The following is a 22,445-nucleotide window of genomic DNA, read 5'->3' as shown; positions in this document are numbered from 1 at the left end:
GGTTCGGTGTATTTTTTGTCATTTTGGACTAATTCTGAGCATATCTGGGAATTCCCACCCAGGTTTCTAACATAACTAAAGAAAGCCTTGTGATTATCCTTAGTGTCCTGTGCAATTTTTCTCTCTAAGCTGACCTTAGATGATTTTATGAGTGCCCGTAGTTTTTTGCTAATACTGATTAGAGATGCCTTCCCTTTTTGGGATTTTGCTCTATCGTGTAGTAGCTAATACTACATGATAGTAGTAATATATCATTGGAAGGTAACTTACATATTTTTAGGATAGCTTGCAGCTTCACTCTTAAGAAGGAGTGTCATTTTTCCTGTTAACCAGGTTGGTGCCTGGCCAAGATATGCATATAAGTAGTTTTTACTCAGGGCTAAATCTTTGTGTAAAGATGTTAATACTTTTAACCAGAGGTTAGATATTGCATCTGGGCCTGGAGTTTTCCAATTAGCTTTTTTTAATTTTGTTTCAGTTTCTCTGGCTGTTGCTTCATCCCATTTCATATCCTCTACATTTGAATTTCTTACTGTTTCTTTTTCTTTGATCCATTCAGCATCTTTATGTTCCACATGGTCTTCATAGACATTTCTCCAAAATGTGTCTATTTCTTTTTTTTTTTTTTTTTTGGTGGTGCTCCAATTCCTTTTGCTTTGTTTCCCAATTCTCTACAAAACTTCTTTGGGTCATCAAGAAATTGCTTATTTTGTACTTTCCCTTTATATTTATCTGCATATCTTCTAATTTTTTTTATAGATCCTGGTCTGTTCTGATACTGTGTGTTGCTTTTATCATGTCTAACTTTTAAGTATTTTTGTTGCTTTGTTCCTTGTTTTGTGCTCTTCTAACAATGACATTTCTTGTCTGAACTGCATTATAGTGTTCCCTATTTGATGCTTCCATTACGGCATTTGATTTCTTCCCTTCCTTTCCCTTATTGCTCTGTGTTTTTGTGCTAAGGCTTTATCAGTTACTAATGTAGCTGCACAATAATATATGCTATTTACTTCTGTTATATTACATGAATTTCTGTTAATAGTCTTGAGTACTGTACTAATTTATTTTATCAGCATTCTAACATTTTAGGTCTTACTGACTTTCTGTAGTCTACATCCATCTCTGTTAAATGAAGCAGACCTTCCCTTAGCTCATTTTCTTCTAAGCTGAGGGCACATTCTTCATTCTCTGTTTCCTGTGGGCAGTCTACAGAAAGCTCCATAATATCTTCTTGTGACATATTCTCTTCAGCTGCATCATGTGACATCTGTTGCTCTTTCATATGGGAACTCACTGGTCTGTCACTCCACAACATTGACTGTGTCAGAGTTACCTCTGTTTCCTGTTTCTTCCCTTGCCGTGCAACTCTAATAGAACTTTTGTACTGGTTTCATTCTGAAGGCTCCAGAATATATATCTTCACGTGGCAAATTATCAGATGCTTCCCATTCTACCTGTTTCTCCTTAATTTGGAGACTCATCATGCTGTGACACTAAATTCTTCACTCCAGAGGAAATCTGTAACTTCAGTTTCTATTTCTTTACCTTCTCCATTACTAATCCCCTTTTGTACTTACCCCCTTTGTTGTCTCATTTTTTATACTGTGAAATGTTCCATATCTAGATGTGTTTGCCTGCATTTCTCTTCAAATACCTTTGCTGCTGCTTTTTTCATTTTGCTTTGTCCTTTGCTTAAATATTGCACCATATTTATATATGTACACATATACATACTGCTCGGTTTAATCTCTCCAAGTCTTTTGGGTTCCTAATACTATGACAGGAATGGACCCATTCCTAGTCAAAGTATGACTAACGTTCGTGAAATTAGTATTGTTTCAGTGTTTGATGTCAGCTAAAAGTGTTCTATGCATCATCCACAATGTGCCAAGAATTAACTCCTTCTATAGTTCACATGGAGTTACAGTTATTGGTAGTGTATCTAAATACAACTGTAAATTCTTTTTTATAAGACCCGTTGCTCCTACTACTATTGGAACTATCTGGGTATCCTTCTTCCACATTGCCCTCATTTTTGCCTGCAAACCCTGGTATTTTATGTCTTTGTGTCTCTGTATGTAAGACACTGTAGTCACTAGGTGTGGCGATTTCAGTCGTCAATGCTACTTTTGTCTTATTTTCATGGACAACTATATCTGTTTTTCTTGCATCTGTTTTTGTTTTTAACTGTTTTTAATGGGTGACCCCATGTGATATAAACTTTATCATTCTCTATGATGCTTTATGGCTCATGTTTCCAGTGCTTCTCAGCTATTATAATATTGTAATGTTTGCACCATCCCCACTGCAACAGTCTTGTTACATTATTATCCCTTTTAGTATACAGGTTCTCTGTCATTAATATACCACAACCAGCAACAAGAAGTGTGACTGTTTCCAGTTCTGTTTTACAGAACCTGCATTTGTCTGTTTCTCCCACATGTATATATGTGATTATGTTTAGGGAATTCTTATAGATTATGCCAATTCTGCTTGCCTGTTTATTTGCACTATCAAAACTAATTATATTGAAACTAAGTAGAGTAAATTTATTGTCATTTATATGTTTTTTTCAACCAGGTTTCTGTAGCTATGACTGTGTATGAGAAATATGTGGCAATTCAAGCATGTATGTCTATGATTTTATTTCACATGCTTCTAAGATTGATATTTAGGAGGAGAAGGATGAAATTAGGGGACAGGAGAGTGTTGCGCAGTTAATGTGTGCTGTGTTGGGCCAGGATTTGAATGAATGCTTCCACTGACTTTTGAGTGTAAATTTTATGAAGGAATGTATGTAGTCAGAGGCAGCTGCGTTTTATACTTATTGGATTTTGTATGCTGACATAATTAGATTTAAGGTATCTGTAATTTATGCCAGAAGGTTTGTTGGGATTGTGTGTATGCTGTTGTCAGTGATAGTCTTGGTAAATGCTGGCGTAGTTAGTGTGGGTTTGTAGGACTGTTAATTATATCTAGAGGGGAGAAATTAGCTTTAGTGGGGAGATATGGTAGTTTAGTAAAGAGTTCTAATATACTGAGGTGACACACTAGTAGTGTTTGAGTCAGAGTCATTTGATGCCATGTAAGATGAATTTTGCTAAACATATTAGTTTGGACTGTAAAATGTAACTAGGACAAGAGAAGTTGCAGCAACAGCAGAATAACATCTGAAAGGACATGCAGTGTTGTGGCACTTTAAGTGAATGGTTAGAGATGCCAATTCTCTGGCATACCTTTTGCAGATAATTATGCACCACTGACAAAAGGTCAGTTCAGAGGCAGAGGAGTAGCTGGCTCAACCAGCACCCTACGAACTAGTGCCCCATCCCCTCCCCTCTTCAAGTCCATGCACCAGCTGTTCATGTGAATAGCAAAAATAAAGTCCACTCCTTCAGACACATCAACCAGAAAAAAAAAAAAAAAAAAAAAAACTGTGCCTTTAATTGGTAGGGTAGCCAAGTACGAGCTCCAACCCTCCTCCTCCCGCTTTTCGCTATAAGGGCAAAAACAAAAAAACGTCTGTAGTTCTACTGGCAAGGCAGCCAGGTACACACCACTCCATCCAACATTCAGCTCCTTTATACCGGCACACCAGCCAGACACATACCCCCTATTACCCCTTCCCTCCTGCCCCAGCTCTTCAATGGAAAGGCAAATAAAAAAAAGTCTGCAATCAGGTACCTGGGACAGCTGAAATGCATAAGCCAATCAGGTCCCATCCCATGCCCTGCTTCCCACATTTAGTAATAAAAACTCATTTTTCTTAGAAACTGTAGCAAACTTCTTGCTACAAAGGAACCAAGAAGTTGCTACAGTTTATACCTCACAAAGAGCGATTTATCGCTCAGGTTTTACTTTAATAAAAAAGTTATGTTTTTATTACTTTTAAACTGTAGCTGATATTTATTAAAAAGTTATCAGGATTGGACAATTGTGCCCCTCCAATACTTTGCATCCAAGACAGTTGCCCCCATTGCCCCTCGTTAGCTACACTACTGTTCAAATGTTGTTGTGTATCTTGTATATGTAGGAGCTCTAATTTAAAATCATTTGCAGTCTGATAGTGCAAGATATAAATGTACACAACAGTATAGCATCGGATATCTAGAAGTCATGAATGTTAAATCAAACTGGCATGGAGTCCTATTGTATTATAAACAGGTACAACCATATCTGAAGACTACAAGTAACTCTTAGCTATAGGTTAATAAATCACAGTTGATCTGGTCAACAACTAGTATAACCCAGACTTGAAGCATTTGGAATTGCAGCAATAAGGGTGAACATCTTATAGTTAAGTCACTTATTTATGCCTGTGTTCCTATGTTTCACTCATGTTATATAACACTTGCCTGTTTAAAATGCCTGTCCCAAATGATCCCTGAGCTATGGAAAGTACAGTTGTGTACACTTACCATAAATGTAGATGTTCGAGTGTATTCACTGTTGCAGTCATCACATTTGGGTTATCTGCTTGCAGTAGCCCTCAGTCAGCCTGATTATCAAAGTCTTGGGTCCTGCATCGGTTGCTGTCTCATCTTCTGTGACGTCAGGTAGTCAGGGGTATAAAGCATGCAGCTGATGCCATTACATCAGTTTTTCTTGCCCCATATGTCAGGTACCTCCCTAATGGGAAGCAATTAAATATATATATATATATATATATATATATATATATATATATATATATATATATACAAGGTTACACCTCCAACAAAAAAAAAAAAAAACAAATACACCAAAAAGCTTTTAAGCATAGTAAAGGAGAGTAGAGGTATAGCCAAAAGAAGCCAGGGGGCCGGTGGGAGGGTAAACTGGACTGCAACAGTGAATACACTCAAACATCTACATTTATGGTAAGTGTACACAGCTGTAATATGTTCTTCATGCTTCACTGTTGCAGTCATCACACTTGGGTAGATTCCCAAAGCTAAGGATGGGAGTAGGAATTTAGATAGCATTAGGGCCAGCTATAGACTGCAGTGGCAAAGCCAGATCTGGATTTAGAGAAAATTGGTAAATGGCAATGCTTGGTGAAAGTATGTACAGAACTCTAGGTAGCAGCTTCTAGGATGTCCCTGGTAGGGACACCTCTGAGAAAGGCTGTAGAGGTAGATGCAGCCCTGGTTGAATGGGGTCTAATCCCCTGTGGAATAGGTTTTCCATGGTGCTTATAGCAGAAATGAATGCAATGGCCTGTCCATTTAGAAATGATTTGTTTTGAAATAGCCTTCCCCACTGCCCCTGCAGCAAATGCCACCAGCAGTTGTTCAGATTTCCTTTGAGATTTAGTCCTGTCCAAGTAAAATCTAAGTTGTCTGTGCACATCTAAGGAGTGCAGTATGCATTCCCCTTTGTTCTGTGGATTAGAAAAGAAGGTTGGCAAATGAATGGATTGATTAAGAGACGCACTGGATACCACCTTGGACATAAAGGAGGGATTCGTCCTGAGGGACACCCTGTCCACGTGAAAGATGATGAAAGCCTCCACTGCCATAAGGGCCTGTAATTCAGATACCCTTCTTGCTGAAGTAATTGCTAAAAGGAAGGCTGTTTTCCAAGAAAGGAATTTTAACTCTGCACTTGCAGCTGGCTCAAAAGGAGGAAGAGTGCATTTTTCTAATACAAAGTTAAGGTCCCAGGCTGGAGTTGGGGCTCTCCTGGGTGGTCTTAAGTTTTTGGCCCCTCTGAGGAACTGCTTGAGCAGTGGATGAGAGAAGAGGGGTGGTTCTGTGTTGTAATGAGTTGAAATGGCTGAGGCGTGAATTTTGATGGAGGAAAAAGAAAGGCCCTTGTGAAGCATCTCAGTTAAGTATTGAAGAATCTGAGGTAAATTGGGCGCTGCTGCGCCCATCCCTTGAGTTTGGTTCCAGGCACAGAATCTTTTCCATTTTTCAGCATAAAATTTTCTAGTACTAGGCCTCCTTGCCTACAAAATGACATCCAACACTTGTTTACTAAGGGATGGTAACAGAGAGATTAGGTAATTAGCCAGGCTGCCAGGTTCAGGGTTTGAAGCTGAGGGTGCAAAATCTGGCTCTCCTGCTGTGACAGCAGGGTAGGGGTCTGAGGCAGATGCCATGGAGCCAGCAGTGACAAACTGCATAAGAGGGGGTACCAGTGTTGGCATGGCCAGTCTGGTGCAATCAGTATCATCCTTGGTTTGTCCTGTTTGATCTTTAGTAGTACTTTGGAGAGGAGAGGCAGAGAAGAAAAGTTATAAACTGATAGATTTTTCCAGGTGAAGGACAGAGCATCCACTTTCCAAGCTTGTTTGTGGGGAGTCCTTGTGCAGAATTTGTCCAATTGGTAGTTCTGGGGGGAGGCAAGCAGGTCTATATCTGGGCTCACCCATCTGTTTATCAACATGTTGAAAGTCTTTGGTTCCAGTTTCCACTCGTGTGGGTCCATGAAATTTCTGCTTAGTTTGTCTGCCAGTGTATTTAGTTTTCCTTGCAGGAATTGAGCCTGCAGATGCACTTGGTAGATCAAGGCTGTGTTCTACAGAGCCATGGCTAGTCTGCAGAGGGAGTAGGAATGGGTACCCCCCTGCTTGTTTATGTACCACATAACAGTGGTGTTGTCCGTCTTTACCATTAATTTTCCTGGAAGAATGTGGTCCTTGAAGGCTGTCAGAGCATTTTGTACATCTAACATTTCTTTTTGATTGATATGCAGGTGCATTTGACTTGGGTTCCATTTGCCCTGAATGTACTTCCCTGCCAGGTGAGCCCCCCATGTATAGTCTGATGTATCTGTTGTTAGGGTTTGGGCAGTAGGGGGTAGAGTGAATGGTATTCCCTTGTTTTGGTGGCAGGCCTCTGCCCACCAAAGGAACTCTAACCATAGGCAAGGTATGATAGGAATCATTGCTTCTAGATCCTGAGAATGTTGACACCATAGGCTTTTTAGATAACCATTGTAGTTTCCTCATATGCAATCTTGCATATGGAATTAGTAGAATGCAGGAGGCCATGAACCCCAAGGCTTGCAGTATTTGCCTTGCAGATAGCAGGGATTTTGTGGCCAGTAGTTTGAAGTAAGTTGTCAAATGAATTTGTTTCTCTAGCGTGAGGAAAGCCATCTGGAAAGTTCTGTTCAAGCTTGCTCCCGGGAATATAATTTGTTGACAGGGTACCAGATGTGATTTATTTTTGTTTATGGTGTACCCCAGACAAGTTAGCACCTTTTGTACAAATGCCAGATGATTCAAAAGTATGTCCTGGCTTTCTGCCTGAATTAGACAATTGCCCAGGTATGGTTATATTTGCATATTTCTTTGCCTGCAAAATGCAATGACTGGAGCTAGGCACTTTGTGAATACCCTGGGCACAGTAGATAAGCCAAAGGGTAGTGGAGAGAACTGATAGTGCATGTAGCCTGCTTTGAAGTGTAGAAATCTTCTTCAAGATTCCCTGATTGGGGTGTGCAGGTAGGCTTCCTTTAAATCCAGTGTTGCCAACCAGGCATCTATGCCTAGCATAGGAAGTAACTGGTGAAGAGTTAGCATCTTGAATTTTGGAAGCACCAAAAAAGGTGTTTAAGATAGAAAGGTCCAGGATAGGACACCATGAGTTGTCTTTTCTGGGTACCAGAAAAAATCTTGAGTAGAAACCTTGTCCCTTTTCCTCTTCTGGTACAGTCTGAATAGCGTTTATGCTTAAGAGAGAGAGTACTTGCTTTTGAGCCTCTGCCCACTGATTTGGGGGTAGATCTGGCCAACCGTTTGGGGTTGGTAACGTGTGGAAGTGAAATCTGTATCCTTGGGAAACTATATTTAAAACCCATTTGTCCTGGGTAATGAGTTCCCAGTTTTTTGCCTGCAGAGCAATCTTTCCCACTAAAGGAGCAGTCAGTTGAGAAGTGCTTGGAAGTTTTAAAGTTAAGTCACTGAGACAGTTTACCATAGGGGGAAGTCTTACTACTCCCTGATTTGGAAGTGAGAGCCCCCTACTGCTTAGTCCTGTGCGTACCCTGGGACTGAAGCCTGGGTGTTCTGCTGGTTCTGGGTTTGGACTGAGAAGGCCTGGAAGAGGCAGGAAAAGATCAATTCTTAGAGGGCCAATGCCTACCAAATCTTGGAGGCTGTACTTGTAGGAAATCTTTAACAGTTTGAATAGATTTAGCTTTTTCCTCCATCTTTTTAAGAACTTCTGCTTTGTTGCCAAACAGGTGGTCCTGATTTAAGGGAGCATCCAGCAATTTAGCTTTAACATGATCTGGCAAAGATTGCTCCTTAAGCCAAGCATGCCTTCTAAGTACAGACCCAGTGACAGCAGCCCTGCAAGATGCATTCTAGTGAATCAAAACCACATTGCAAAGTATGCTTTCCAACCTGTTCAGCAGAATGCATTAAATCCTGTAAATCCTTATTTTCAGCACAGTCGGGAATCAACATCATTTTCTGTTTAAGTAATCCAATAATATGCTGCTGATACTTTAACATATGAAACTGGCAATTTAAGGCCCTAATGGCCAAAGTTGCAGAAGTGTATACTTTCTTACCCCATCTATCCAGCGTCCTGGAGTCTCTATCAGAGGGGGTAGGATTTTGGCAGTAGTGGCCTTAATGCCCTTGGGTCCCTGTGAAATGGTCTCAGGATCCGCAGTAGGATTTTTAAAAAGGAACTTGCGAGAGTCAGGAACCCTGTAATATCTATCAGGTTTTCTGGGAGCAGGAGGTAAAGAGTCAGGGGTCAAGCTAGATTCCGAAAAGGCATCATCAACAATGTCTAGTACAGGAGGGATAGCTAAAAGCCTGTGTTGAGGCAGGAGTAAGAAATTCCTAAGCCTCTTTTTAGAATCAGAGTAATCCTGGCTTTCCCAGCGAAAGTGCTCCCTAAGAGTATGCAGGGTTTCTCCAAAACAGAAATCCTCTGGGACAGAAGCAGAGGGAATAGAGTCCTCTGCATCAGAATCCTCATAGGTAGATAAGGGTAAATCTTGGTCATCAGAGGAAACAGAAATTTCAGAATCCTGGTCAGAAGTATCATAAGCAAATTCAGTCCTAGGTCTCTTACAGGGGGAAGGTTGGCTTCCCCTGATTAAAGTAATAAGGTCTTCAGCCATTCTTATCATTTGTGTTTTAGGCATAGAGGCCTGACCATGCAGTCTGGGCATTGGTTTTCTAGGCATAGTTCAAGTTTTAGGCCTTGAAGAAGAAGATGGCTTTGGTTTAATATGCAAGTTAGTAGGCCTGACTACACCCTCAGAAGCCGGTGCCTGCACAGCGGCTCTGGACCCATCCAAGGTAGAGACATCCACAGGTTCCACAGTTGAAGCATCTCTCAGCATACCGGACTCTGAATGGGTCTCAGTAGAGGCCTGCGAATCTGAAGTAGCGGGTATCAGGGGCTGTGAAAGCGCCTCACTGAGTACCGGCGAACTGGCGACTGGCTTAGGAGAAGCGTCGTCGGCAGCTTTGGACCTAGGCAGCCTGTCTCTGTCTTTATCTTTGCATTTTTTTTGGAATGTCGATAGTTGGATGGCTTACCGAAGACATATCTAGATAATTGAACCGAGTACCAAAATATTTAGAAGCATAAATATACCGACGATGAATAGTTCGTTGCTTAAATAAGGCATAAAACTGACATTGAGGTACGTCGTGGACAGGGCATAGGCAAGGAATACAGTACAAATTAAAATCTTTGTGAGGTATTTGCTTTCCACAAGGAATACAATTATTGACTTTTACTGACATCAGTTTAGAGAAAGAAAAAGTTTCCCCAAAGGGGTACTTAGCTTTAGTTGAAGACTTTGGTTCTGAAACTCAAAAATGAAAATTTCAGGAGTCGGCCGACCTGCACTTGCGAACTGCTTCTGCTTCAGGCACCACACGGCAAGAAAGACTGATGTAATGGTGTTGGCTGCATGCTTTATACCCCTGACTACCTGACATCATGGAAGATGAGACAGCAACCGATGCAGGACCCAAGACTTTGATAATCAGGCCAACTGAGGGCTACTGCAAGCAGATAATCCAAATACGATGACTGCAACAGTGAAACACGAAGAATGTCAGGCTCCTCATCCATGTAAAACAGAGTTCATCCCTGACCCTATTCAAACAAAATCTTAACAATTGGATGAGAAAATACAAATTTGCCCCCTTATGGACAGAGGCCATCAGTTAAAAAAATATTATCCTAACTAACATCCTCCCCCTACTAATGCCTCCCCCATGTAGACACTCATGATAATTGAGATTGGGACTGAAATTGTTTGGGGAACACATCTAAGCTTGTAATGGCCCTAGTGGCCATTAGCCTAGTAACATCCTATGAACCTATTTATGGTATGCAGTCTTGAGGTCCTATTATATTACAATATATTTCATTTGCTTGACAACTGGAGGAGACTGTAAGCCTATATAATATTTTGTTTAAGTGCATTAAACATTCTTCCTTCCCCTTATATATTTATAACTGATGCTGTCTTAAATGCCTCTGTGAATTCACTCTTTACCAGCCCTTCCATGGGTCTTCAACATCTCTGTGAGGAATTTCTTTTGGAAATACAAAGCAGTACTTAGTCCATCCAGTCCGCTGCCAGTGGTTGCTAGTGGCCTCCATTTCCCAGTGAAGGGAGAAGTGTAAAGATGGAAAAAATATTTAGTGTAGTCAAAATATGTTCACTTTTTAGAATTCATCTTGATTCAAGATGGATCCTGACAGTTTACGTCGTTCTTTGATGATCTGTTTCCTACCAACATCAATACTGCTAAGATAAAAAATTCCATGTAATGGAAGGCTGGAACATGTGTCTAATATGAAAAGCACAGATAAGGGGTCAGCAGATTCTTAGTAAGCAAAATAATAAAAAGGTATTCAGTTTTAATTGGTCAGGTGATATAGTTTATTATATATAAAATATTCTGCCTAGAAGCAATTATAATATAAAATAATGAAGCTTCTTGTGTTTGGGGAGATAATACCTTGACTGCTTAGTCTCCCACCTACTTCTGTTCTTTGCAACAAAAGAGATTATTCTGCTATGCTAAAATGTGTTGTATGAAGTTATTTTTGACCAGTTTGGTGCCATGACATCACAGATCTTTCAAGTTGTTTGTGAGTCGCTACAATATAAAACACCTCTAGGTCCATTCTTGACAGGTTTTCTGTCTAGTGTATTTCTGGTGTGATAGCAGACAACTATATTTTTCAACTTTCAGCAAAGGTTCAAATCTCTACAGGTAAGCCTTTGTTAAACAGTTTTTACAATAAGTTATTAAATTGCATGCAACCAGGTTACAATACATATATTTCAAATATATCGCTACAATATAAAACACCTCTAGGTCCATTCTTGACAGGTTTTCTGTCTAGTGTATTTCTGATGTGATAGCAGGCAACTATATTTTTCAACTTTCAGCAAAGGTTCAAATCTCTACAGATAAGCCTTTGTTAAACAGTTTCTACAATAAGTTATTAAATTGCATGCAACCAGGTTACAATACATATATTTCAAATATATCGTGGGTTCAAATCACAAAAGGAAACACATCCTTCTTTGTATGAGAGCCAATCTAATCACATATACAAACAAGAATGAAGTTTAAAAAATAAGTTACACAATTTCCAATAATCACTGATGAAGGAAAATATAGGTGGAACCTACCTTCCAAACAAAGCTTTGAGGATTTATCAAGTTCTGATTCATTCTCTGATACTGATAATCCCCACCACTAATACACCATCTGATATTCAGATTCATCCCTTGAGGAATATACCTAATGCATTAAATGAGTTTATAGTTTATTTGAATCACACAACTAATTTTTTAAAGTTTAAAAGACCAGTACATTTTAAAATGGATAGATTTTTTAGATATAAGATTAATTAAAAACATGACAGGAGGAGTTGACTGTGGGCTGCACTAGATTTTCAAACTATTATAGACTCCCTCCCATTCGAACATGCTCAGCTAAATATGCTAACATTTTAGAAGGGCAGTTAAAACCTTCTATTGAAGACTAATGAGCAATTTTAAAAGCTTCAACACCTCCAAATATTTTTAGTAAAATATGGGAAAAACTGCTATAGCAGATAATATTCCAAAATGGATGCATGTTGGATTTCTATCTGCAAAAGACAATTTTCTGAAAGCAATCATTGCTGCATGCCCTCCAGTACCTAACTGGGCAGGAATTTAAGCAATCATACAAAAAAGCTGGTCAGCTGCAGATTTTATTTCTTATTTTTGATGTTTCTTGCTATTCAAATATCCTTTCTGAATTGGAGTCATTGAATGTCAACTAAAGATCCTGCTGTGATAACTAAATTAGTATGAAACAGACATCCAGTTCTTAAATCCTTATGTATGATCCACCTTTGGTCTTTCTTTGTAGGACGAGGAGGGTTTGCTTTAAGAATGTTATGAAGAAAGCAGTCAGTTTTAATTTGCTTACCTGAAACGTTACATCTGAGAAGTGAGTAATGATACTCACTATCGATGTTTACTTAAATCTTACTAATGCAGCAGTGCTTTAAGATGGCATTTTTTCTAAAGCTTTCTTGAAATGTTACAGCCATGTCTTATTGAGCCCGTCCACTGTTTCTTCCTGATCTAATATATTCTTACATTTTATGCTATTATCAAGCTATTATCATGCACCCACTTAAAAACTTTACTAAAAGCACACCTAAAAACATGCTGGCTATGCCCTTGCAACTCCCACTCTAATATCACCCACCCCTTCCAACCACTACCTTTCTTTCCACTCCACTAACTACCTTGATTATAGCAAGCTCAGATGCTCATAAGCCTAGTACTTATTATACAGCAGGAACTTCTTATTGTAACATTTGTTAATGTCTGTTATGTACTTCACAGATAAAGATTCTAGTTGTCTACTGATGCACTATGTTCTTCATCTGTAAATATGTTGTAAGTAATTGCTATGTAAATTGTTAATCACTATGTAATCCAATGTAACTACTGTCTGTTTATTTTAACTGTGGAGCTTTTCTCCCCGGGCCTCCGCTGAAAATGGACCTACGTCCAGTCGGACACTCCCGGTCAACAAATATAAATAAATAAATAAATACATAAATAAATAATAAAATAAAATAAATAAATCATTATTAGACATAATTCATTTTTATTCAACATTCCATCTCAAAACATTATAAAATAAATCCAAAATATAGTAAAGTCAAAATATCAGGTAGAGAAATGCTGCAAAGACTTAAATTGCTTAAATGCCCAAATTTTTGTAATGGGCTATGTTCCCATCTACTCCTGTAGTGTATTGGGTTCCACCACCTCACCTCGGTATCTAAATATGCCATCCCAAAGTTGCAGAAAATCATAGAAAAGGGAAAAGTATTAAAACAAACTCACCATTTTTCCTTACTTATACTTTGATATCAAAGACGCCATTCATTTCAGTGACTATTTCCACAGTCAACACAATGTAATGGCAGCATTTCAACATATTCACTTAAAGATGTATAATACTTTAAGCGTTGAAAAAAAACAGGATTTAATGAAGTATACTGTGTATGCATTTCACTTAGTGGTCCATTTCACATAACCAGGAAATCAATTCTCAGTGTGTGCATCCTTTTGTTACTGAAAAGGAAACAAAAAAAATTACATAAGCAGTAGCTCCAAATTCTGTGGGATTAAGCTGCCAGGAGTTATTTATTGGTCCCCTTTCATGTCTTTGAATAATGAAGTTAGAATGTGATCACAGTACAAAGCTTTTACTATTTTATCAAAGTTTATAAATTCGCCTCAGGTGGGAGTTATGGACCAACTGTAGCCACATAAAGAAAAATACTGCATTTAACTTTCTTCTCCCTTCAAATAATTTTTACAATACCAGTAAATCAGTAAACAAAGAAACAAATATATGAAATATCACAATGTACATTCTAGAGTAGCTATAATGTTAGTTAAATTTGAGAAAACAGGCCATGTAACGGCACATTTCCAGCTTACCATGGTCAAGTATGGAAAGCCTTGACCAAAAAGAACTTATCGACATCTGCTTCATATTATTTTACATTTAACTTTCTATCTCATAATGGTAGCATATTCTACACCTTTGTCACCCTCAGCTGGAAAAAATTATCTTGGTGTTGTTACTAAATTTATCATTTTCCATAGACAGCCCTTTTTTCTAGTCCCTAATACATGGTCAACTAGCTGAAAATAAGCTTTTACATGCAAAAAATAAATCATTTCAAAGTAAATAGTAATAAACAAAAATAAGTTTTAAATACCCATATCTTTCACTGTATATTAGATGTCTGACCAGATTAATTTATGAATCTCTTTTCAAGGAAAATCATAGTTGTTTACACATCATTCACTGCCATTTACAATTTGGCATACTTTACAAAGTAAACCACATACTGTCAGACCTGTATTTGTAAGAAAATGTAATATAAAATCTAACAAATCGCAACATCAAAAGCAGTACAAGATATAGCACAACATAACACGAAACATAACACAGTAAAAACAAAGCACATAATGAGAGATCATGTAAGATTTAACAGTTCACATAATAAATTTACTAATATCTCTATACTTTCATTCAGTTCAGCACTGCAGCCTCTGAATCCCACCTAATGCAACCTGGAAGGCAAGACCTAAACCCAGACTGGCTGATAGACCACTGAGCTATATGTACACTCGCATTACCCACACTCAAAAAAATACCAAGGCACAATGCTAGCAAGTCCCTGGATCATAGGTGGAAGCATGACCTCAATGTATGCTTTGCAAGCATAAGGAAAACATGGAAACTTTACACTAAAGGCACCTCATGTGAGAACTGAAACATGGACCAAGCACTGTTGTGCCACCATGCTGTTCATAGACTATAATATAGGATGTGTTATTGATGCTAATGCTCTTTGGCAGCTTCCCTGTATGCTTCAGCATAAGACCTGATCATAACAGCTTTGAAAGGTGCATAACAAAGTTTGTAGTGCATGGAGTGCTGCAATTAAGCAGAACTGCAGTTTGGTTATCTGGCATCCTGCTCAATCCCCCAAAACAATGCCACAAAGCTTAAAGTTGAAAAGCAAAAAACAAAAATGCTTTTGTAACCATACTGTTATTGCCACACTCTTCAGCCATGACTGCAAATGTGGTATTAACATACATTATGAAGGTACAATATCCTTCCTGCTTCATGAATCAATTTCAGTACTGCACTCTTGTAACACCAGCACTTGCTGCCCATGCCCCCAAGAGCCTGTGCTTGTGGCAGCCACTCCCTTTGCTCCACCTTTGTAATGGTTATGCAGTTATGTTCCAAAATTAGTTTTTGTTTAGCAACTCTAATCACTTTTAATCTTTCATCTCATTCTACAGTTTTAGATAAAAACTGTAGTAGCACAAAGTGTTCCATGCCTTTAGAGTATATCTCTGGTGAATTAACAGCTTTAAAGGTTGTTTAGGATGGTGTTTGTGTTAAGCATTAAGTGTAACTGAGGATTAAAAGCTGTAAACGTTGTTCAGGATGTCATGTGTGTGACAGCACTAAGTGTACCTCTGGTGAATGAAATGCTTTAAAGGTTATTCAGGATGGTCTCTGTGCGAAGCATTAACTGTACCTTTGAGGATTAAAAGCTGTAAAAGTTGTTCAGGATGTCATGTGTATGACAGCACTAAGTGTACCTCTGGTGAATGAAATGCTTTAAAGGCTCTTCAGGATGGTCTATGTGTGAAAGCACTACATATACCTTCTCTGAATCAATAGCTTTAAAGCTGGTTCAGGATGATCAATGTGTTACAGCTCTAAATGTACCCCTGGTGAATGAACTGCTTTAAAGGTTGTTCAGGGTGGTGAATGTGTGGCACCAGTAAGTGCACCTCTGAATCAACAGCTTTGAAGGTTTTCATGGTGGTTTCTTTGTGGCAGCCTTAAGGCTTGTATGGCTTTATGCTCAGGACTGCTGTAATAATATACTTCAGTGCTTTGTATGTAGTATAAGCACTTATTTTAAAAGCAATGACGTTTTTGCTGCTAATCATAAAGATGAAGGGTGCAGAAATGGGATCTGTTTTCTGGCTCTTGAGTCTTAGGAGTGCTCCCCAGATCAGAAGGGACATTTTTTTGGCCAGATTGAGGAATGGCACCATGAGATAGATGAGCCAGCTACAACTCTGTTCAAAGTTACTTGTTATATGTTCTTAATTTGGATCTCAAGATTAACCTCATAAGCTTCACTTTGCTTTGCTCTTAAGGTAAATTTCTTGGCATCCATGTTTTGCACACAAAATAAGCTAGTTTTGATCAGAAATCTGATCATAGTCCTCTATGTTATATACTTTTCATATGTCAGAAAAGTGTATAACAAGCTTATCCTTCTGTCAGTTTTGACATGGAATCAGTGCACCCTATATACTACATAATGCATATTACCCATTACAAAGTATACATTTGCTCCACTGAAGTTTATAAGTAATTGAGTAGAATACCACCATTGTTTAAATGAGCCAACTTTACCCCTTACCTTGACAGCTGCGTCCATTTGGTGCCAAAGTGTAGCCAGAAGAGGGGCAGCTGCAACGAAAGCTTCCAGGAACATTGTGACAGCGATAAGCACATATGTGCCCCCCAGTTGGCAGAGCACATTCATCAATATCTAGAAAAAAAAACACAATATACAAATTCAGTACAACAAAACAGACAAGCCAAGTCAGTAAAAGGCTAGCTAAAACAGTGTATACAGTCATTTATCAGTACATACACAGTTCTTGTGTATTACAATACCAGAGAAAAGTTTATCTACATCTATTTATGAATTTTCATTGGTTTTATATTTGATTCTCAGCAAAGTTGCAAGGCTCATGTAGACCCAATTCCATACACTGGTTGGGTTTAGTTACACAGACAAATTAAAAAAAAAAAAAATATATATATATATATATATATATATATATATATATATATATATATATATGGTTCTACCTGACATAAACAAAACCCCAAAACACCGACAACGCAATCACCGAAACCACATAACCGACAGTACAAAAACATGAAACCCCACATGCCCGACAACGAAATAACCGACGGTACACAAACACGAAACCTCATACACTGCACACACCACAATCACAACAATCAACAAACAAAACACATTCCCTGTCCAAAAACCACATACACAACACAAGCACACCAAAATCCCTACAAACCCACACATACACAACTACCTACAACCCTAACCCAAACCCTAACCCTAAGGTCCGTCACTACCGCACACTTACCTGACCCGCTCCCTAACCCTAACTCACTTATCCTGCCCCTAACCCAAACACAATCACTACCGCACACTTACCTGACCCGCTCCCTAACCCTAACTCACCTATCCCGCCCCTAACCCAAACACAATCACTACCGCACACTTACCTGACCCGCTTCCTAACCCTAACTCACTTATCCCGCCCCTAACCCAAACACAATCACTACCGCACAATTTCATTCAGCCTTACCTGCACATTGACGTTCTTATGAGCCGTCGACTTTAACTACTTTCGGCGTTTTCAGATTTCGCGCTTCTAAGGCTTCAAAATTTTCTGTCGGTGTTCTCTGCTGTCGGTGAACTAAGGTAGAACCATATATATATATATATATATATATATATGTATGTATATATATATATATATATATATATATATATATATATATATATAAATAAACCCAATGACAACCATGTTCATGAAATAAAGCATTAGTACATCATGAAGAACAATGAAACAAGCTCTAGCATCTTGGTTAAAATCTTCAGTGGGGTGAAAAACAATAAAATCCAGCAAGTATATAAACCAGCAATTAAAATAAATTAATAAAAACATTAAAAGAGGTGATGACACAATTACAGCAGGCATTTTCAAGAACATTCATTATTTAAGCCTGCCATTGTTAAAGTCTTGATGTATATAATAATTTGCATATCATGACAATTTCTTTCGGGCTTACAAACAAACACAACCATCTCTTTCAGGCTTGCAAATAAACTCCAAATCAGTGGCTTGGAGCAACCTGTAAGTACTGTGATGTGTCTCACAACATTCAGCTACAAAACTCTTACATTTGCAGATGCTATGTCCCTTATGTGCTCCTGCAGCCCGTTCTTTGAACTTCCTACTTGTCAGATTAGCAGTATCAGCTATAATAGAAAAGTCCAGCTACACAGACACAAATATGCGTTTTTGTTAACAATTCAGAAAAAATGTTCTAATCAAAGAGCAGAACATGCAGTACACTCAATAACAAGTAATTAATTCAAATATACTAAATTTATAATAACAATAATATAATTTTCATTCATGGTAAAAGAATGGTACAAAAATTGTAACTGTTATGCTACACCATCTCATTTACCCTGATAAAAGTCATCCACAGATCACTGGAAATATAAGTGAGACATGATGCATAAACAATATAAATACATTCGTATGGCAGGTACAGATACAAGGCTGTGTTTTCCTCAATCCCAGACAGCAGTGGGCTACTTGTTTATTTCTGTATGTAGATACATCACTTTATTTATGTAAATGTTACACTTTATGAAATGGCATTTACCTGAATGACATTGCTGTGATATTTGTACAAGTCTATGATTTTAGGGTTAGAGCTGGAGTTTGGTTTGGAGTTAGGGCTCATGTTTGTTTTTTTGTGTGCCAGTAGTTAGGTTTAGATAATGTTTATTGTATGGTCTAAGATGGGGTTACCGTTACATTTAAATTTAGATTTAGTGTTGTGTTTAGGGTCCATTGATGTGTGAGGAATTATGAGCTATATGTCCCTTCTGCGAGAAAAACTGTGTATGATTCTGTGTATTGCTGTGTTTTGTGTTTTTTATAACTGTGCCTTTTTGATAAATGTTTTAGCAAAATGTATTTTTTTTTATTCAACTATTTATAGTCAGTTACATTGTTGTCAATGGTTTGATGTCAAAAGATGTCCAAGACCTTTCCCAAGCTATTAATATTTCTTAGGTATCCAAGTAAAGTGCTAAGATTGTGACTGCACACAGTATATTTCCAGAATGAGTGCTAATGTTCGGTTTACATACCCGTTGACATTAGCTGCATCCAAGATATTTTTGAGTCAAAAATATGTGTGAAGTATGCATTTAAAGATGATGTGAAAGTGATTTAAGTGTGACTTTAAGTGCTCAGTAGAATAGAGAATACTGTACGAAACAAGTTCATCATTTCATGACAGTAATATCTAGATGTGCATTTTATGGGAAAAGCAAGTACTTTATACACAAATTTCATATTCCATTAATTCAAGTTCTGTCTTTAGCCTGTATATCGGTATCAGAGGAAACACGTGTGTCTGGTATGGTGTATGGGGAGAAACACCCCAAAAAAGAGGAAGATTTTCAAACAGACATCTGTAACCTTCTTGAATTACTCTCAAAACCCAGTAAGGCAGCTGGTCTGATAACCTTTTTCAATTATGATCTGGACCAAATATGTCATATCTGCAGGAAGAGAGACCTTGAAGTCCAAGGCATGGAGGCCTAAGAGTACCCTTCATACACACACACACACACACACACACACACACACACACACACACACACACACATACACACACACACACGCAGACACACACATGCACACACACACACACACACACACACACACAGACACACACACACACACACACACACACACACACACACACACACACACACACACACACACACACACACACACACACACACACACATACACACACACACAGACACACACATACACACACACACACATACACACACAGACACACACACACACACACACACACACACACACACACACACACATACACACACACACACACACATACACACACACACACACACACACACACACACACACACACACACACCTGCCTCACTGTTAAGCCATCACACTCAATTGCTGAACCACTCCATGTCATGTGACCCACATTCCAGACTACTTGTACTCTTACAGGTGTACTGTTTCACAGCATACTCTCTCCTACAACTGTACGCTTTTGAAAAATCATGCATTTGTGTCAGTAAGAGTGTATTTACAACTGTAACTAGTGGTTCATGGGACTATTGGATTTAATAGAACTTGATAATTTGTAAAGCCCTACTACTGAATTATTTTTAGATGGGTGCATGGCTAGGATGCTGAGGAGATAGAAGCAGGATTCTTCAGCTCTACTGTTCTTGACATATTTCCGACAGGAAACTTTATTCCTAAGTTATCATTTTTTTTTTTATAAAACGTTAATAATTTAAACTATTCTCTTAGACAGCATACAAAAATTATTTAATTATTCCTGTATTTTCCTGTCAAACTACTACTTGAAAGATCTATTCACATACAAACAAAATGAGCTCATAGGTTCATAGGTAGATACTAGGCTATTGGCCCAAGGGCCTACGTAAGCCTAGCCAACAAGGTTCCCTGGCTTACGCCACCCAAGAAAGTTATTTTCCTGTGCCACTGTCGAGCAGAGACACAGTGGTGATCCCGGGGTGTATTTCGTATTTCCCATCCACTCATCAAGGTTTTTCTTGAAGAGTGCTAATGAAGAACTTTGCTTGACATAGATGGGTAGTCTGTTCCAGAGTATGGGAAGTCTCTGGGACAGGAATCTATCCCTCCAGCATGTCCTGTTTATTGTGGTGACAAGGTTTAGATCCCTAGAGCATGTAGCTCATCGGGATTGGGATTTTTTTAGGTGTAGCATGTCCAACTGCTCTGGGTTTGATATAGCTTTATATGTTAGGCAGAGATCACCTCAGAGTAGGCGAAATGCCACGGTGTAAAGCTGGAGTTTTTTGAGGTGGTCAGTGTAGGGCATTTGTTTGAGGCCAGTAATCCTCTTTGTGAGGTACTTCTGTTGCCTTTCCAGCTGCTGCAGATGTCTTGTGAGGTACATTCCAAAAGGGGCGTTGTACTCTATAATGGGTCTAATGAGTGTCAAGTAGAGGGGAACAATGACCTTTTTTTTCCTGGATGAGAACTCTTTTATGATGAGGTGTACCACGTAGAAGGACTTCCTGACTACTGTGGTGATGTGACTATCAAAGGAGAAACTACAGTCCACCTGGGTCCCAAGGTCTCTTATCACGCATTCGGTGTTAAGTAGATTGCTGCCTATGTGGAAGTTCATGGGTACAGAGTTTTTACCAAAGGGGATGACACTGCACTTTTTGGCATTGAGCTAGAGGCCATGGCTCTGACACCAGGCATCTGTCTCAGCGAGGCCCTTCTGTAGGATGTCCACATCATTTGGGGACTTGACTATGGCTCCTAGTTTGAAGTCATCTGCGAACTTCGTTAGCCAGAGGCCTTCTGTGCTAGCCTGTACTTCAGAGAAGTAGATACCAAACAGGAGAGGTCCCAGGACGGAAATCTGTGGTACTTCACTTGTCACTGCTTTGAGGTCAGATTTGGAGTCTGCTACTTTTACAGTGTGGGTTCTGTCAGTGAGTCAGTTGGCAACCCTTCTTGTGACGTAGGGATTTATACCTAGTTTAGTGAGTTTAGCTATAATTCCAGAATGGGAGATGGTGTTGAAAGCCTTGGTGAGGTCAAGATAGGCTGTGTGAACCACCTTACCCTCATCTACGGCTTTGGTGACTCCCTCAAAGAAGTCGATCAGGTTCAGAAGGCATAATCTGCCTTTCAAAAACCCAAACTGGGTGGGATCCAGAGTTTGAAGGCTACCAATGTCTTTGTTTATGAGTTCCATGATGATACGTTCCATGGCCTTGCAGACCAGACTCATCAGGCTAATAGGTCGATAGTTCCCAGAATCAGTGGTGGCTCCCCATTTGTAGAGTGAGATAACTGTTGCTGTGTGCCATTCAGTGGGCAGAAAGCCTGATGTGAGGCTATTATTGAACATGGTGCTTGAGTAGGGAGCCAGTTCGTTCTGAAGTTCGTGTAAAATGCAGCCTTTACCTGCGTAGTTGTGATTACAGGGACTCTGCATTCTTCCTGTATAGATATGGGCCCTTTAGGGGGGTGAGAGGGGGGTAAAGTTAGCACTGAACCTATCTGCCAGGATGTTGGCAATATCAGTTGGTTCTGTAATTTTCTTGCCTTTATGCTGTAACTCAGAGCAGATCTGGGTATTGCCATCAAGATTCTTGCCATAGCTATAGAATGCTTTGTGGTTGTCCTTGGAATTAGTGGCGATTTTGTTTTTGTAGCTAGCTTTGGAGGATCTTATAATGGATCTCAGCTTCTTACTGAGGATGACCAGGGAGCTCCTCCACTCATGGGATTTTACTCTCTTTTGCTATAGTGTCTTCCTTCTGTTGTACAGTTTGTTTATGGCAGGGGACCACCAGATTGGCTTCCTTTTTTTGGAGTTTAGCATCTTGGTTCTGTTTGGGATAGCAGGATACATGCACTTGTGTAAGTGCTTATAGAGTGCATTTGTGTAGGATTCAGCAGTTGTAACTGTATTG

General features: G+C 39.0%; 1 protein-coding gene across 1 annotated transcript in view; it reads right to left on the bottom strand.

Annotated features, from left to right (window-relative positions):
- Positions 1-22,445, bottom strand: part of LOC122814978 (fibulin-1-like) — a 209,160-nt gene that overhangs the window by 143,551 nt on the left and 43,164 nt on the right. Inside the window, exons 4-5 of the mRNA XM_044087235.1 lie at positions 18,063-18,159; positions 16,482-16,682 (exon numbers count right to left, since the gene is read on the bottom strand). Coding sequence (XP_043943170.1) covers positions 16,482-16,682; positions 18,063-18,159 — 298 coding nt within the window. The remainder of the gene's footprint in view (positions 1-16,481; positions 16,683-18,062; positions 18,160-22,445) is intronic.

This window comes from Protopterus annectens, chromosome 11.part0 (genome assembly GCF_019279795.1).
Source record: "Protopterus annectens isolate FY-2018-M chromosome 11.part0, PAN1.0, whole genome shotgun sequence".
In the NCBI taxonomy this organism is placed as follows: Eukaryota; Metazoa; Chordata; order Ceratodontiformes; family Protopteridae; genus Protopterus; species Protopterus annectens.
Note: the sequence above shows the minus strand (reverse complement) of the source record. Positions and strands in the feature narration are given on the sequence as shown.